The sequence below is a fragment of the Microcaecilia unicolor genome, chromosome 1 (genome assembly GCF_901765095.1).
Source record: "Microcaecilia unicolor chromosome 1, aMicUni1.1, whole genome shotgun sequence".
NCBI classification, from domain to species: domain Eukaryota; kingdom Metazoa; phylum Chordata; class Amphibia; order Gymnophiona; family Siphonopidae; genus Microcaecilia; species Microcaecilia unicolor.
The window spans coordinates 203,120,458-203,138,925 of NC_044031.1; the positions used below are offsets into that span (position 1 = coordinate 203,120,458).

An 18,468-nucleotide genomic window follows, 5' to 3' on the forward strand; every position below is an offset into this window, starting at 1 on the left:
GCGTAGAATATAGAAGAGTCAGCATGGGGCCAGGAGCGACTTCACTGAGATCACTTCATGCCGCCATCTTGTCCCTCGTATATATGTTCTGCCACTTTAAAAATTACCGCTGCTCTTTTGCACACACAGTATCACAAATCAGGGTGAGCCCTTGGGCCACAGCCAATTTGATGCTACCTAGCCAACCCGAGGGCTGACAGTGGATGAAACACCCGGGCAAAGTTGGATCTGGAAGATGGGTCTGGAGCTGGAAGATGGGACAGGAACAAGGCTGCAACACACACTAGACAACTCTAGGAGACCTGTTGCAAAGGCACTGCTTGGGAGTCAGAAACACCCTTAAATACTACCAGGCTGGAAGTGATGACATCAGCCAGCTCCCTTTTGCAGGGCTATAAAGGAAGTGCTGGGTTTCCAGGATGTAAACAGATCCTTCTTGGCACGGAATGCTGCTGGAGACCACAGAGAGCAGGTAAGGGGCATGATAGTACCCTCTGCCTGAAGGACCAAGGAAATGCAAAGGAGTTCTCCAAGTGGATTCAGAGAGATGTCATACTGGCATATCAGCCATTGGTCCACAAAGTTCCTGGCTGTGCTGGAATCAAAGAGAGCTTGGACTACACTCTGTCTATTGTCCCATAGAAAGGTGGCAGGGAAAGTACAGAGGAAGGTTGGATCAACTCGGGAAGTATCTAGGGACACTTCCCCCCCTATAACTCTTGGTCTGTAAATGTTCCCGATTTCTTGAGACATGCTTAGCATAATGTCCCGGGTCTGCATAGTATAGACAGAGGTTTTGTGCTCTCCAATGTCTTTTCTCTTCCTCCAGGGTTCTTCTTCCTCTTTTTCCATTTGCATGGGGACCTCTTCTTCCAGGGTTGCGAAAGAAACTAGCATCTGTGAGTCAGTGGGATCTTGAAAATGGGGTGTCAACTGCAAAGAGCGGCATTTACCTTAATGCTCCTTAGCCCTTTCTTGAAAGTGGAAACCAGGTCATCCAAACTGGAGTGGAGATTCTGTCCCATTAGTTCGTGCTCATTGTGGCCCACCAGGCCCTGCCAAAAGATGGCCATGAGAGACTCCTGGGACACCAAGGTCTGGAATTAATTGTCATACTGGCCCATGGTTAGGGCTCCTTGTCATAGGCACAGGAACTCGGAAGCTACAGAGGAAAGATGCCCAGCTCATCAAATACCTGCTGGAAGCGTGTGAAGAAAAGCAGCCAAGTTGGATATCAACAGGTTATTCTGCTCCCACAGACCTAGGGATGGGAGTAACTAGTGAGGTAATTAAATTTGCTGATGACACAAAGTTATTCAAAGTCGTTAAATCACGGGAGGATTGTGAAAAATTACAAATGGACCTTACGAGACTGGGAGACTGGGTGTCTAAATGGCAGATGACGTTTAATGTGAGCAATTGCAAAGTGATGCATGTGGGAAAGAGGAAACTGAATTATAGCTATGTCATGCAAGATTCCACGTTAGGAGTCACGGACCAAGAAAGAGATCTAGGTGTCGTCGTTGATGATACGTTGAAATCTTCTGCTCAGTGTGCTGCTGCGGCTAAGAAAGCAAACAGAATGTTAGGTATTATTAGGAAAGGAATGGAAAACAAAAATGAGGATGTTATAATGCCTTTGTATTGCTCCATGGTACGACCGCACCTCGAATATTGTGTTCAATTCTGGTCGCCGCATCTCAAAAAAGATATAGTGGAATTAGAAAAGGTGCAGAGAAGGGCGACGAAAATGATAAAGGGGATGGGACGACTTCCCTTTGAGGAAAGGCTAAAGCGGCTAGGGCTCTTCAGCTTGGAGAAAAGGCGGCTGAGGGGAGATATGATATAAGTCTATAAAATAATGAGTGGAGTTGAACGGGTAGATGTGAAGCGTCTGTTCGCGCTTTCCAAAAATACTAGGACTAGGGGGCATGCGATGAAGCTACAATGTAGTAAATTTAAAATGAATCGGAGAAAACTTTTCTTCACTCAATGTTTAATTAAACTCTGGAATTCATTGCCAGAGAATGTGGTAAAGGCGGTTAGTTTAGCGGAGTTTAAAAAAGGTTTGGATGGCTTCCTAAAGGAAAAGTTCATAGACCGTTATTAAATGGACTTGGGGAAAATCCACTATTTCTGGGATAAGCAGTATAAAATGTTTTGTACATTTTTGGGTTCTTGCCAGGTATTTGTGACCTGGATTGGCCACTGTTGGAAACAGGATGCTGGGCTTGATGGACCTTTGGTCTTTCCCAGTATAGCAATACTTATGTACTTATGCACAGGAGAGAGGCCCAAGCCAGCACTTGCCTAGAAAGGAGAGAGACAATAACGGTAATCCTTACCCAATCCAAAGGAAAGCTAGAGAGCTGTAATCCAAAGTTCATAAAACACTGGGTAATAAATCCTTGGCATGTCTTGGGGTTCCTATCAAAACGAGGTGGTGCTGAGAGTTGAGGCTGAAGCACCGGGTAATCCGGAGGTGGTACCGCTGGAGTGGATCCTGGAGGTGGGTTCAGACCAGGAGGGGTTGCAGTTGCATCGCCGCAAGCTGAGCACAGACCTCCCCTCCCCTCCCCCCCAAAGGGTTTCCTTAATCTGAACTTGAGTTGGTGCTGGACCTCATGGGCAAGGTCCTGGAGAAGCTGGAGCTACTCCATGCAGCTGGTCAGATCCTGAACAGAATCAGAAAGGTGCTGGAACTGGAGGGCCAATTGCTGGAGCAACTGCAAGGTGGGTGACTCTTCCATGCTCATGGCCTCTGCAATCTGTCACAACTCATGGTGAGTCAGTGGGCCACAGCCAAGTTGATGCTACCTAGCCAACCCCTAGGGCTGGCTAGGCCCCGACTGGCAGCAGGTGAAACACCCAGACAAGGCTGGGCCGAAGGCGGGGCTGGAGCTGGAATACAGGACAGGAACAAGACTTCAACTCACACTAAACAACTCTAGGAAACCTTTTGCAAAGGCACTGGTTGGGAGTCAGGAGCTTCCTTAAAGACTACCCAGCAGGAAGTGATGACATCAGGTAGCACCCTCTTGCAGGGCTATAAAGGAAGTTCTTATTTTTCAGGAAGTATACATATCCTTTTTGGTACGGAATGATGTTGGAAACCACAGAGAGCAGGTGAGGGGCATGACACACATACTTTCTGGGCTAATTTACATGCCTATGCATGGATTTTCAAACTATATGCATATATGCAAATATCTCCAATTCTATCCCTTGGAATGTCTCAGCTGAATCTAGGTTCATTTATGTATACACAGGTTAGACTTTGTGCACATTTCAAGTGTGAAGTTTTATAAATTGCTGTGTGTATAAACACTCATTGTGGGCTTTGCCGTAAAAAATTAGGATCATGATACAGCCCAAGTAACTTGGCCAACACATATTTGGCACCTGGCATTCTGTGTTTTATGAAGAAAGAAGTGAATTATATATTCATTAACTTATGTGATTGAGAAATGACTGTATGCAGTAGTGCTAACAAGTACTGAGTTAGATATAAATTTTCCATGGTAGTGTTAGCAGTCTTGGGAGTTATTGCCCCATAGATGTGTGCTATTTAACTAAGAGGTAGATGGTGAATAAAATACATGTGAAAAACACCTGAAGTATCAGCATGAGTAGGGTTATCATACATCCGGGTTTCCCCGAATATGTCCTTTCCAGCCTCCCCTGCCCTCCCCAAGCCTCAGGGTGCCCTCCCCAAGCCTACTTTAACATGCCTTGGTGATCTAGTGGTCTCTTTGGGATAGGAAAGAACCCTACTCTTTCTGCTGTTGCTGATCTTCTTGCTACCGCCTCTTTTTCAAAATGGCAGCCGAGACTTCAAGCGGCGGGAAGTCTCGGCAGCCATTTTGAAGAAGCAGTGACAGCAGGCAAGAAAGAGTGGGGTTCTTTCCTGTCCCAAAGAGGGTACTAGACCATCAGGATGCATTATAGTAGGTTCAGGGAGGGCACCTTGACTCAGGGCTGAAGAAGAGGAAAGATGGATAGATGGAGTTGTGTGGGTGCCGGGAAGGGGGCTGGAAAAAAAAGTTAGTAAGGGGGACATATATGGAAGCGGGAAGGGCAAAGGGGGAAATGGCAGCACATGGATAGAAGGGGATAGAGAAGAGGGAGACATGCTGCTGCTTATGGATGAGAGGGAAAGGAAAGGGAGACATGCTGCTCATGAACGTTTGCTTTTTTTAGACAAGTACATTTGTTACTTTTACCAGTATTTCACTGCTTATAGAATCTGACTGTCTTGGGGTGGGGGTCAAGGTGACTGCAGGGGGCAGGGCAGCATTTTATTTTTGGTGCCCTTTTTGTCTCCACAAATATGTTAACCATAAGTATGGGTGTGTGGGATGTGACTGAATGAGTGTGACTGAATGTAAAGCTATAAGCAAATATAAATCTCTAGAATAAGTGATTTCTCTTTGAAAGATAGCTACAGAATGCAAGGGTAAAATTACACACGTGTTTATATGTGCATGAGGGCCATTTAAGATCAGCCAGCACCATCTGAATTGGGACCTTTTTATTTTCTCCTTCGTTCCCAATAAATAACAATTCTCCAGAGGTGTAAATACAAGTATTAAAAAAAAAAAAATCTGAGTAGCTAAATTTGTCATGTATTTTGAGGCAAACTTAGACGCCTAACTGGTCAATATTCAAAACGATTTAACCAGATAGAAATGGCCACTGACCAGTTACATTGCTTAGGGGTATCTACTCATTTTCAGCAGTACTTAACTGGTCATCTCCACTGAAAATTAGCAGTTAGCATCTAAGTGAAAACTGGCTATTTTGGGGGGTTCTGGGGGGCAGAGCCAGCACTTTGCTGGTTAAATGGGAACCTGCAGCAATATGAGCAAGGCATCATCTTTGGTGAGGAGAGATGGGGATTGTCAGTCAGGGGGCTGCTAGGCTGGTAAGGAGTCCATCACCATGTTTCCCCGTCCCCCCGTTTCCCTTGGATTCTGCTCTTTCGCTCGCTGATTCTCTAGTGCTTGATGGAGATCTGGGACAAAATCAAAGCCTCTAAAGAGGAAATGTTGGAGCATTAGTGCAGACTTCAGCGTGCTGGGAGGCTGCGTGAATGATCTTGAGGCTCGAGTCAAGGAGCATATGGAATTGCTCACTACATCTGATTCCTGGTTACAACATCTTTCCACAGGATGTGATGACTTGCTATATAATTGGATGATTTAGAAAAACGAAAGAGATGTAAAAATCTCTGTTTCTGCAGTATCCCGGGGCAGGGCCATGGGGTATGTCCCTGCTATTGTTCACTCACTTTACTCACAACTACTGGACTCGGACGGTAATGTAGCTTCTGTGGAACTGGACCAGGCCCATCGTTCCTTGGGCCAACCCACCGACAATTGGCCCTGGGACATCATAGCGTGCTTTATAAAATTTGCTGGCCAGGAGCGATTATTGCAGCGGGCGTGTGAGACCCAGCACGTGGAGTACAACGATGCATGGATCTTTGTTTATCAGGATTTATCGCAATATACATTGACCCAATGGAGGAACATGAAACCCGCACTGGATATGTTAATCAAGGAGAAGATCAGCTATCGTTGGGCATTCCCTTTCTCATTGTGCTTGCAGTTGGGGGCAAACTACACCAGGTTTGCTCCTTGGCTGCTGCTTGGAAACTTCTGCACGAGGCAGGCTTGACAGTGAACACTCTTCTGCCCAACTTAGTAGCTCCTGCATCTAGGCCAAGCTTCAGAAGTGGCAACTGGTTCCAGGCAAAGCAAAGAAAATGCAGAAGCCTATTCTGGCTGAAGCTCCTGTTTGATACTGTAGCTTGGGAGACTCTTTGATTTCATCTCCATTTTGGTTCCTTATGGCTTGTGCTGTGTTTTTTCTCTTCCTTGATTTGGTTGTATTGCATCAGTGGATGTATGCACTGTTGCAGGTTTGGATGTTTCAGAAACATTAGCTTTGGTATGGTTAGTTTTTTTGTGAATGTAGGGGAAGGGGCAGGGAGGTCTGTTTGGGCATCTGTGTGATATGTGTATGTGAGGGTGGCAAGGGAGAGGGTTTGGGAGGTGGGGGGGGGGGGGAGAGTGATGGGTGTAGGGAGGAGGGAAGGGATTTTTTTTAACATTTGGCAAATCTGGGTTTTTGTCTTCTACTGTTTTCACAGCTTGTGTTCTATTTTTTTTGTAATATGGGTGTTGATGTGAAGGTTTAAACTTAAAACGTTAAAGGCTTAAACTCCTCACAAAAGTGTCAAAGGCTCTTTAAGGAACTGCTTCATTTTAATACCACGTGTAGTCTTTTTGCAGAAAACGCATTTCAAGCGTGACTATGAAAAATTTCTGTGTCATCCTCAGTACCCTCATGTTTTCTGTGCCTCAGCGGTAGGTGCCTAAAAATAACAAAACAAAAAACAAACAAACCGAGGGTGACAATTTTGATTCTTTCATGGATCAGTCCAGGTACAGGTAAAGAAGAGAGACCAAGAGGGGGCAATACCTTTTCTTACATCTTTTGATAGATCACTCTGAAGTCACTTTGGCATCACTATATGCTCCAAATGAACACCAAGATACCTTTTTTGCTCATCTTGCGTCCAGGTTACAAGCATTTTACAGCGCAAACTGATTGTGGCAGGAGATTTCAACGCTACATTGAATCTGACACTAGACCGTTCTGGGGGTGCTGGCAGGGTATGGTGTTAAACTTTCACTGGCATTTGCTTCCTTAATTACTGACCTGGGTCTGTATGACTCTTGGCATTTGACACATCCCACTGGTCGCAATTACACTTTCTTTTCTCACTCTCACAGGACACATTCTTGTTTAGATTACATATTCTTGGACAAGACGTTGCTGGATAGGGGGGCGGTGTTTGACAAAAATTGGGAGAATTACCATTTCTGACCATGCTTCAGTATGGACAAGGGAAGGAATAAACGGTGGACCCTGAACACCCTCTTATTACAGGATGCAAAACTACAGAAAATAATTAAAAGAAATTGTAAATTATACAAGTGCTATTGAGGAAGGCTGTAATATGTAACAAATAGCCAATTCTGTATATGTAGGAATGAACAATAAGAGAGACAGAGAAAGAGAAAAAGTAAGAACAAGGAGGAGAAGCATATTTGAAGTAAGAAAACTAGGTGATGAGGAAGAAACGTATAAAACACAAACACTACGTGTATAAAAAATAGCACATGATGTGCAGCAAAAGGAAAACAAAAAGCTTTATGGAAGTCATAACAGATAAATCCATTAATGGGCTAAGTTAAGGGGGTGGAGAAGGCCATAAAAGAGGGGCCCAAAAACGTTTTTCTCCAAGGTTTGCGTTTCTGTAGCCAGACTAATTTGTCCATTCCAGCTATTCTCCAAACTTTATGTGTTTCACCATTAATAGTAATACCCTGGATAGTCCAGGACCAAAAATGTGGGCTGAAACTGAAACTTGACACTCTGAAAAACGCAAAATAAATAAGTCCATTCTCCGATATCGAATGCCTTTTCTGCATTTAAAGAAGAGATCACCAGGTCTCCAGAGGTCTTAGAGGTGTGATAAATCACATTGATAAGGCGCCTAATATTGTCTGAGCCATATCGATTCTGTATAAAACTGGTTTGATCTAGGTGAATATACTCGGTAATGGAATATTCCAATCTTTGGCTGATAATTTTTGTAAATATTTTGTAATCAATATTTAATATGGAAATGGGCTTATAATTAGATTAGAGAGTGGGGTCCTTCAGATCTTTAGCACATGCTAAACACAATAGCGCGCCTTAGTAAGCAGGTTCCTAAATTAGAATAGGTATGTTAGCAACTGGACAATATTCAGTCCTAGTTTGTTTAAATCTCAGTTTGAAAGCATATTGGCATGTCTATTCCTTGGAGTTCAGAAGATTAACTGGTTACTACTTCTTATATGCCTTTGAGTTTTGTCTCTCTCTCTTCAGAACTTTTTCCTCCCTCTCCCACTCCCTTACCCCCGTCAGCTTAGTTTTCCTGTCTTGCAGCACTTATAGTTTTGTTAATAGTTAATCAACTGTGATGGTAGTTTAGACTTGTTTCTTATGATTCATTATAACTTAAAAGATGAAACCCTGTTACCTGTCCTACTATTTCTTACCAGTTTTAAAAGAACAGCTGAGTTTATATAGTATTGCCAATCACTATCATTTTTTTTGTAGATTTTTATCTTATTCTAAAGCCATAATGAACTTTTTATCTATAAATTCTTAGTATTCTTACCATGTAATTGTATTTATTATAGCTATTCTCCGAGCATGTGCTGATGGAGGTGCTAACCGCTTATATCATATTACGGAAGGAATGCAAGAAAGGTATGTTCATTTTCAGTTCAAATTTGCAGTTATCTCTGTCTTTTCATAGTCATTTAGGATGGTCAGGAAGAACAGTTGATAGATCTTCAGTTTCTTCAAGGGGCTTCTGAATGGCAGCTAAGAATCTGAACAATTTTTTTATGTGTATTAGCCTATTTATGGTATATTAATTTGATATATAACTCTTCATTGGAGCATAACAAAGCAGAGACATCAGAACCCAACCCTACACCAAAGGCTTCTCTAAATAAGTGTGTCATTAGAGCTGCTTTAAACTTGATAAGGAATGGTTCTAGACAGTGATTTAAGGGGAAAAATTTCAATAAGCAGCATTATGACAGATTCTGTGGTAGTTCTCTTTTACCACACGGTAGGCTTGTGGTAGGCCTACCGCGTCTTAGTAAAAAGATCCCTAAATTTGCATTGATATAAAAGCACCCATAGACTTTCCCTTTGCTATTTGTTTGGCTGAAGGCCTCGGGCAGAACCTGTGGGAGCATATAAATAGAAAATTTGATTACATGTGTGGGTTTTCTCACTTGATCCATAGTGGCTTCTGGGAACTCCTACAACACCTGAATATGGATGTATTGTGAACAGAAGAATCTCCCAGCTATATTAGTTATACCTACTGTACCTGACTGTAACTTGCTTTGAGCTACTACTGAAAAGGAATTGCTTCTCCCCTTCCCTCTGTTCAGTTCGGATTTCAAAGCCAGGAATCAAGGCCCCTATCCCTATCCATGTGCACAGTTGCCTTGATTTTTTTGAATAAAGTCTTAAAGTAGAAACAGTACACTGAACTGGTGTCTATCTCCAGTCTCTTGGGGGGGGGGGGGGGGTGCTCAGAGCACTGGGGAGCTCCAGATACCTTGATATGCCTATCCAAGGCCTGACCATGGTATCAGTTATTTGAGGAAACTCTGATGTTTCCAGGGATGACTTTTATGAGTCTGATTCTGACTGCTCCTGGGTGTCTGAGGAAACACCAGAGATTCTTTTGATAGAGAGGCCCCTTGATCTTCCTTCAGACCCCTCCCCACCAAATGAAAGGAGAAATTCACAGTCAAAGGAGCTGTACTTCCTTGACTTTGTATAGCAGATGGCTAAGTCTGTCCCATTTGATTTATGCTACAAAAAATAAATAGGAAAACCTTAACTATAAACCTATACCTCTTATTTCAAACAAATTAAGGTATAAAACAGCAACAAAAAGTTATATACTTTTATACTTTTGAATAATAAATTGAAATTAAATTGAAAAGTGCTCAGTTCACACATCAGTCGTTATAAAAGTGACTGGCTGAGTGACTGACCATCATCACACTTTTGGCGTTCTCAAAGCTAGGGGTCCTAGTGCAAAGGTGCCCCTTATTATCAATAAACGGAAGGCTTTAAATCTGTGAACCCAAGCGATGCCCTAATGATTAAGTGAATAATTACATCCAGTGATAATTATGTTCAGTGATGCTGCCTTATACAATATTTTCTACAGCATTGTATTGTTTATAATATGGTGACATTTCTATGCAGGACCCCTAGCTTTGAGAACACCGAAAGTGCGATGATTGTTCTCTACTCAGCCAGTCACTTTTATAATGACTGATGTGTGAACTGAGTACTTTTCAATCTAATTTACATTTATTATTCAAAAGTATAAAAGTGTATAACTTTTTGTTGCTGTTGATTTATGAACATAAGAATAGCCATACTGGGTCAGACCAATGGTTTATCTAGCCCAATATCCTCCTTCCAACAGTAGCCAATCCAGGTCACAAGTACCTGGCAGAAACCCAATTGGTAACAACATTCCATTCTACCAGTCCATCTCATTAACAGACTGTGAATGTGTCCTCCAGGAACTTGTCCAAACCTTTTTTTTTTAAACCCAGCTTATTTATCACAGAAACCTGGTTCCATAGTCCTACGGACCCCGCCATCCTACAAACGTGCCCACCAGAATACAAAATCACGCACTGGACAAGAAATGGAAAAAAAAGAGGAGGCGGAATAGCTTTAATACACAAACCTGAATTCACCATCACAATCACAGGCGAATCTACCTCACCACAACTTGAAATTGCTTCGACAAGAATCAACCATCCAAGCCTAATAGGACACCTTAACACAATCCTATTCTACAGGCCACCAGGAAAATGGCAAGACGCCCAAACACAACTCATGGATTTCATCTCGAATACCTGCGTATCAACCTCAAACATCCTCATACTAGGCGACATCAACTTACACCTAGAAGATGACACCATACCAAGTACACGAGAATTCAAAGAACTCCTACAACTCTGGGATCTGCAAATACCCAACTTACAACCAACACATGAAAAAGGACACACACTAGATATCATAACAAATAGACTCGAACCGAACTCAACTATCACACTCACCAACACAAAATGGACACCCACATTATGGTCAGACCACCATAAAGCAAATGTCACCCTTTACTGGCAAAAAATACAACCAAACACAATCAACAAACATGAGCGAACAACCTACACAACGAGAGGAAAAATAAACCCCACAACATTCTGACAACAGATCTACCAGAGCGAATGGACTACAAACGCTAGCACCATCCAATTCCTCCAAGAATGGGACGATATAAGCATAACAACATTAGACAAAATCGCCCCAGCCCAAACCAGAACATCACACAGGAAAAATGCAAATCCATGGTTCAATGAAGAGCTGAAAAAACTGAAAACACAAGTCAGGAGACTTGAACGAGCCTGGAACAAAAAGAGAGATGAACAAACACTAAATGACTGGAAACAACTTCGAAGAAAATACAAATACACCATCAAACAGACAAAAAGACTACACTACAAAACATTAATAGGACCAAACTACAAAGACACACATAAACTCTTCAACCTCGTAAACAAACTGTTAGACACCACACCTGTCACAACCAACAGCAAAGATATACCAAGTGTCGACAACCTTGCAAAATACTTCAAGGAGAAAATTGTACAATTACGACACAAAATACCCGCAAGCCCTATAGAATACACCGTTCTCCTAGACTGTCTAGATCCAGTAGAAGGAACACACCCAGCAGACAGAACCTGGACCGAATTTGAACTATTACCAGAAGAACTCATCTCTAAAACTCTCAAAAAATATGCCAAATCTAACTGCAAACTAGACAAATGTCCAAACAGCCTCATGCAAACTGCTCCTCAACAATTCATAATAAACCTAACAAACCACATAAACTACATGCTACAAAATGGACTCTTCCCAAAAGAAAAAGGAAAAATCTTACTCACACCAATTCCTAAAGACACAAAGAAAAACACGAGCGAAATAACCAACTACAGGCCAATTGCATCCATACCACTAATAACCAAGATAACCGAAGGTATGGTTACCAAACAACTCACAAACTATCTAGACAAACATTCAATATTGCACGATGCCCAATCAGGATTCCGTTCGAATCACAGCACAGAAACAGTATTAGTCACCCTTATGACCAAATTCAAACAAATAATTGCAACCGGCAACAATATACTCCTACTACAATTTGACATGTCTAGCGCCTTCGACATGGTTGACCATGAAATCCTACTACACATACTTGAATACTTTGGCATCGGAGGAAATGTCTTGAATTGGTTCAAGGGGTTCCTAACCCTGCGCTCGTACCAAGTCACATCAAATTCAACCACGTCCAAGGCATGGATACCTGAATGTGGAGTCCCACAAGGATCACCTCTCTCTCCAACTATATTCAACCTAATGATGATCCCTTTAGCAAAACTCCTATCAAACCACAACCTCAACCCGTATATATATGCCGATGATGTAACCATATACATCCCATTCAAACAAGACATCAAAGAAATCTCCAGCGAAATCAATCAAAGTCTACACATCATGAACACATGGGCAGATGCATTCCGCCTGAAACTAAACGCAGAAAAAACCCAAAGCCTGATACTCACCTCCCAATACAACACAACTGAGTTCAACGTGATAAACACACCAAACCTAAAACTTCCAATCTCAGAAACGCTAAAAATCCTTGGAGTGACTATCGACCGCCACCTAACACTCGAAACTCACGCAAATAACATAACCAAGAAGATGTTCTTCAGCATGTGGAAATTGAAAAGGATTAGACCATTCTTCCCAAGATCCGTCTTCCGTAGCCTAGTGCAATCCCTCGTCCTTAGCCACTTGGACTACTGCAACTCATTATACGCAGGCTGCAAAGAGCAAATACTGAGGAAACTTCAAACAGCCCAGAACACAGCAGCCAGGCTCATCTTCGGAAAACCTAAATATGAAAGGGCAAAACCACTACGAGAGAAACTACATTGGCTTCCACTCAAGGACCGCGTTACTTTTAAAACTTGCACACTAGTCCATAAGATCATTTACGGTGAAGCCCCAGCGTACATGTCTGATTTAATAGACCTACCACCTAGAAACGCCAAAAGATCATCCCGAACTCACCTCAACCTCCACTACCCAACCTGCAAGGGCTTGAAGTACAAGACGATACACGCGTCAACCTTTTCCTACAAGAGCACGAAGTCCTGGAATACATTACCATGCAACCTAAGAATGATTAACGAACAAACCTCCTTCCGTAAACTACTGAAGACACACCTGTTTGAACAAACCTACGGAAAAAGCCAAAACACATAGAAACTACTGACTGTTCACAATGCAATACACATCCACATCTGATCCATCATCCCTTTATCCAGTCAATCACAGATTCAACCATGGAACTACAGTATGTACACTATATGTCTAGGTGCCTATTAATGCCCTTTTTTCTCTCATTGTCTCCTTCTAATGTCCCTATGTTGTTGTCCCACTGCTATACTACTAAGGATATTCGAATGTCTTGCACAACTCTGTTCAATGTATTCTATAACCTAGTCGTAACAAATGTATTTCTATTATTCAAGTCTTATTGTAAGCCACACTGAGCCCGCAAATAGGTGGGAAAATGTGGGATACAAATGCAACAAATAAATAAATAAATAAATAAATAAATAAATAAATAAATAAATAACCACTATTACCACTTCCTCTGGCAACGAGTTCCAGAGCTTAACCATTCTTTGAGTAAAATAAAAAAACCTTCCTCCTGTTTGTTTTAAAAGTATTTCCATGTAATTTCACTTTGTCCCCGCTGCTCTTGGTACTTTTTTGAAAGAGTGAAAAATTGATTCACTTTTACCCGTTCTATGTAACTCAGGATTTAGTAGACCTCAATCATTTCCCCTTTTAGTCATCTCTTTTTGAATCTGAAGAGCCCTAACCACTTCAGCCTTTCCTCATATGGGAAGAGTTACATCCCTTTTATCATATTGTTAGCTCTTCTTTGAACCTTTTCTAATTCCACGATATCTTTTTTGAGATAAGGCGACCAGAATTGAACGCACTACTCAAGGTGAGGTCGCATGATGGAGCAATACACAGGCATTGTAATGTTCTTGGTCTTATTTTGCATCCCTTTTCTAATAATTCCTAGCATCTTGCTTGCTTTTTTGGCCACCGCACACTAGGCAGAAAATTTCAGTATATTGTCTACAATGACACTTAGATCTTTTTCTTGAGTGTTGAATCCTATGGTGGACCTAGCATCAAGTAACTATGGTTCGGATTATTCTTCCCAATGTGCATCACTTTGTATTTGTCCACATTAAAATTCATCTTCCTTTGAGGGAGTGTGTGACATAGGAGCAGGCATTACTCCATTATTGGTGTGGTTCAGGCCCCTTTGGCAGATGGCGCTGGTCTGCGGAGGTGGAGTCTGACTCTGTACAGCCACCTGGCAGCATGTGGCGCTAGGCTGCAGAGCCTGAGCCAGAGGGGCGTGGCTGAGGCTGAACAGATCAGAGAGGTCCCAATACAGAACAGATCAGAGAGGTCTCAATGCAAAGGCTCACAGAAAAGAAGTTGAAGCCCCAGGATATGATTAAGAATTGTGGCTACCACTTGTATCTTATTTTGATTCGGTACAGCGATAAGCACTAAGTTTGATGTATTTTGTGGCCTATGCAAGCTTTATACCTTGATTTGTATCCTCCAGCCCTCCCCCTTTTCCTCTCCTTTTCCTCTTTCTTCCCTTTTTTCTTAATGTGATTCTAGATGTGGATAGTTACTTCTTCAATGTGAGCTCCAGTATTGGTTGAAGGTGTGTATGACGTGTGAAAGTAAGCTGTATGGAAGCTTGTTGTTGGAGTAATTAATTAATGGGCAACAATAAAAGTACACATGTAATTTAATTTTATAGTGGAGTACTGTTTGTATTGCAGAGTTAAAATTTAATGCCAAGAAGTGTAGAGTGATGCACTTGGGGTGCAGAAACCCAAAAGAGGGATACCGAATAGGAGGGGAGAGATTAGTAAGCTCGACTCAGGAGAGAGATCTTGGGGTGTTAGTGTCTGAGGATCTTAAGGTGAAGAAACAATGAGACAAGGCAACGGCCATGGGCAGAAGGATGCTAGGCTACATAGAGAGGGGCATAACCAGCAGAAGAAAGGAGGTGTTGATGCCCCTCTACAAGTTGTTGGTGAGGCCCCACTTAGTATTGTGTTCAGTTTTGGAGGCCGTATCTTGGTAAAGATGTAAAAAGACTGGAAGTGGTGCAAAGAAAAGCTACAAAAATGGTATGGGATTTGTGTTGCAAACCGTACGAGGAGGGACTTGCTGACCTGAACATGTATACCTTAGAGGAAAGGAGAAACGGGTGACATGATACAGACGTTCAAATATTTGAAAGGTATTAATCCACATATGAACCTTTTTCGGAGACGGGAAGGCGGTAGAACTAGAGGACATGAATTGAGGTTGACGGGGGCAGACTCAGGACAAATGTCAGGAAGTATTTTTTTACGGAGAGGGTGGTGGATATGTGGAATACCCTCCCGCGGGAGGTGGTGGAGATGAAAACAGTAATGGAATTCAAACATGCGTGGGATAAACACAAAGGAATCTCTGTACCCTGAGAAAGGCAAGGACAAATCAAACTCAGGTGTACAAATAAAGTATCACGTACCATGTAAATGAGTTTATCTTGTTGGACAGACTGGATGGACCATACAGGTCTTTATCTGCTGTCATTTACTCTGTTACACGCGTCTACACGTAGCCACTACTCATTTGCCTCCCCCATTTGTTCCTTCTCACCCAGTACTGCCCTCGCCCTTAATTGTCTTGTCTGTCTGTGTTATTTTAGATTGTAAGCTCTATTGAACAGGGACTGTCTCTCTGTGTCAAGTGTTCAGCGCTGTGTGCATCTGGTAGTGCTATACAAATGCTAATAATAATAATCTCAGGATTGTGCCCAAATTTTGGCAGGTAAATTTGGGGTGATCTTTATAGAATCTGGGGGTACTGCAAAGCTACATGAATAAAGTAAGGACAGCAAAAATGCAGTCCTAATTTAAACTGTGTAACTATTGGGATAGTAGATGAAACTGCTGTCTGTACAGCTAGTGCCAGTCACCCCTGAATGCTTAAGCTGAGCGCTGCCATGGGCAGTGAGGACACGTTGGGTAGATCATCGGAGCTGAATAATCACTCAAGACTGAGCTCTCCAATGGTGTCTCGTGTCAGTGCAAACTATATTTTCTTTGAGTTGAGATGGGTTATTTTTTTAACAAATTAGGGCAAATATAGATCGCAAATCTTGTCTATAGTTAAGAGAGCAATTTTGGATTTTTGAGCTTCAGACAGTTCAATCCAAAGGAATAAATGAACTTGTTGAGTGGAACACTGTACTATGAGTTTTGTCTGGTTCTATAAAGCTTGTTGAAGCTTTCTGGGTATATCTGGTCTTCTAGTTTACAGGGTCAGCATTCCCTCTCAGCGCCGACATTGTAGCAGGCATGTTGGCTTGTATTGATCTTCTGTTGTTCTGATTGAGTGTCACATTTTCAAAGCTGGAACTTGGTTTGTGAGCCCTTGGGCCACTGCCGAGCAGTGGCAGGCAAAACCACCCCACACCGGAGACTAGGCAGAACAGGACTGGAACTCCGGACTGGAGTTGCAGCAGAGGCAAACAGGCAGGACTTAAGCAGAGCAGGTACCCTTAAACTTCACCTGCACTTGGCCACTTTTCACCAGGAGTTGAGCTCCTGGCTGCAGGTGGCCGGCAAGACTTACTGGGCAAGGCAGGACTGGATACCCACTAGGCTGAACCAGGACTGAGGGTCAGAGAGGAAAGGAACATACAGGGACAGCAGGGCAAGGAAGGGAAAGCTCACGGGCAGGACTGAAAGCTGCAAGCAGCCACTAAAACAGGGAACAAAACACTGATAACAAGACACAGAACTGAAAGCTACAGAGCAGCCACAAAGACACAAACAGACAACCAAGAACTGGACACAGAACAGTAGATTAACCCAAGGTACAAGCCGGGTCTGGGCAGGCAGCAGACAGAAGAGAAAACCAGGATACTAGCCGGGTCAGGGCAGGCAGAAGAGGAAACCAGGAAACAAGCCGAGTCAGGGCAGGCAGCAGAATCAGGCAAGAAATTAAAACAAGAAACCAGACTAGGCAGAAGTGCACAGAGCACCAACATACCAGAGACCTTAGACGATGCAAAGGCAAAGCAGAAAGGTTTCAGAATGGCTAATAAGCCCAGCACCAGCTGAGGCTCAGCTGCAGCAATCACCAGGCAACTACGGGAGCTGTGCAGGTTCAAACAAAAGGAGCAAGCCTGGCAGTCAGGAAGATCCAGACCGGACTGGGCTGAAATCTGGAACGGTTGATAACCAGCCAGTTTAATGCAGCCACCTGGTCTGGCCACCAGGTGGCGAGATGACTGAGAGCCTGAAACATGGGTAGAATCGTAACATTGAGTGATAGTTTGAGAGTTTCTGAGGATAGGAGGTTATCTGAAAGAGAACTCTGTAGAACCACGCAGCTTAGAGACTGTACTTGGAAAAACATTCTAAATTTATTAAGATAAGTGGACATAGTTAGACATTTATTATTTATGGGAACTGTCACTTAGATTTCTTGATTTACTATCACAGACGCCATATTTATTGTGTTATTTTCACTTAAATTTATGGTGGTAAGTTCGAGAACGTGTCATGGGAGTAGAATGAGAGCAACATAATAGCTCTATCATTCAATACAATACCCCTGTTCAGGGAGGGCAGGATAGCCCCTTGATAACTGAGAGCTACCATGTTATTCAGTAAATAACAAACCATTTTGAATGTTTTGATATCCAATCGAGACATGTTTTGGCATCCTATTGGTATAATCAGAAAACTTTTTTGACAATATTATAATGTTGTTTTCCGTTTTTGTAGATAGCAGCACTGAATGTGCATGGGTTATTTAAACACGGCAGTTGCGATTTATGACAAACACAGACTATGTTGTTTGAATATTAACCCAAACCTTACTATAAAAATAGCTTTTACAGTTTGGTTCTTATAATTTACTCTGTTCTTTTACAATAATTTCATAGATGACAGTACAACTTTAAACCGTGGGAGGGGGAATAAGTATTACGGATAAGTTGCTTTCTTAACTTTGAGCTGTAGCAACTGAAATTAAATATACAGGACCTGGTTTTTAGTTCCACTTATATGGGTAGGAGCAGCTCTTACCCGGGTAAGTGTCATTCGCTGGGGCCATACTAGGATTCTCAGCAGAATTATCTAGATCAGGCTTTTCCAACCTACTAATCCGGCCCAACTGCTTTTTTTATGGCCCTCAGACGTTTGGTTTGGCAAGATTCCTGCATCCCCACCACAATTCAGCTCTCTGTAAGCTGGAACAATGCTGTGCCAGAAGTTTAGAGTGGTAATATGGTTTTAAAGTTTCAGGAGACTTGAAACCATGAGACCAACCCAAACCTCTGGCACCATACAGCTCAAGCTTGCAGAGAGCCCTGTCATGGTGGGGAAGCAGGAATCCCACTGTTTCTTCTGCAGCAGAAGCTAGGTGAGGGGAAAGAGACTGAGTAAAGACCGGGGTGGCACGAGAGAGGGAGAGAGAGAAACGGGGTAAAGGCTAGAGGAGTGAGAAAGTGAGAGAAACTGATTGGTGGCTGGAGAGAGGACAATGAGGCATATTTTCAAAGCACTTAGCCTTCCAAAGTTCCATAGGTTTCTATGGAACTTT

The 18,468-nt window shown here is 42.6% G+C and overlaps 1 protein-coding gene across 6 annotated transcripts in view; it reads left to right on the forward strand.

Annotated features, from left to right (window-relative positions):
* Positions 1-18,468, forward strand: part of TPK1 (thiamin pyrophosphokinase 1) — a 453,486-nt gene that overhangs the window by 140,497 nt on the left and 294,521 nt on the right. For all 6 annotated transcript variants that reach the window (XM_030203717.1, XM_030203723.1, XM_030203748.1 and 3 more), the window contains exon 4: positions 8,262-8,331. In XM_030203717.1, coding sequence (XP_030059577.1) covers positions 8,262-8,331 — 70 coding nt within the window. The remainder of the gene's footprint in view (positions 1-8,261; positions 8,332-18,468) is intronic.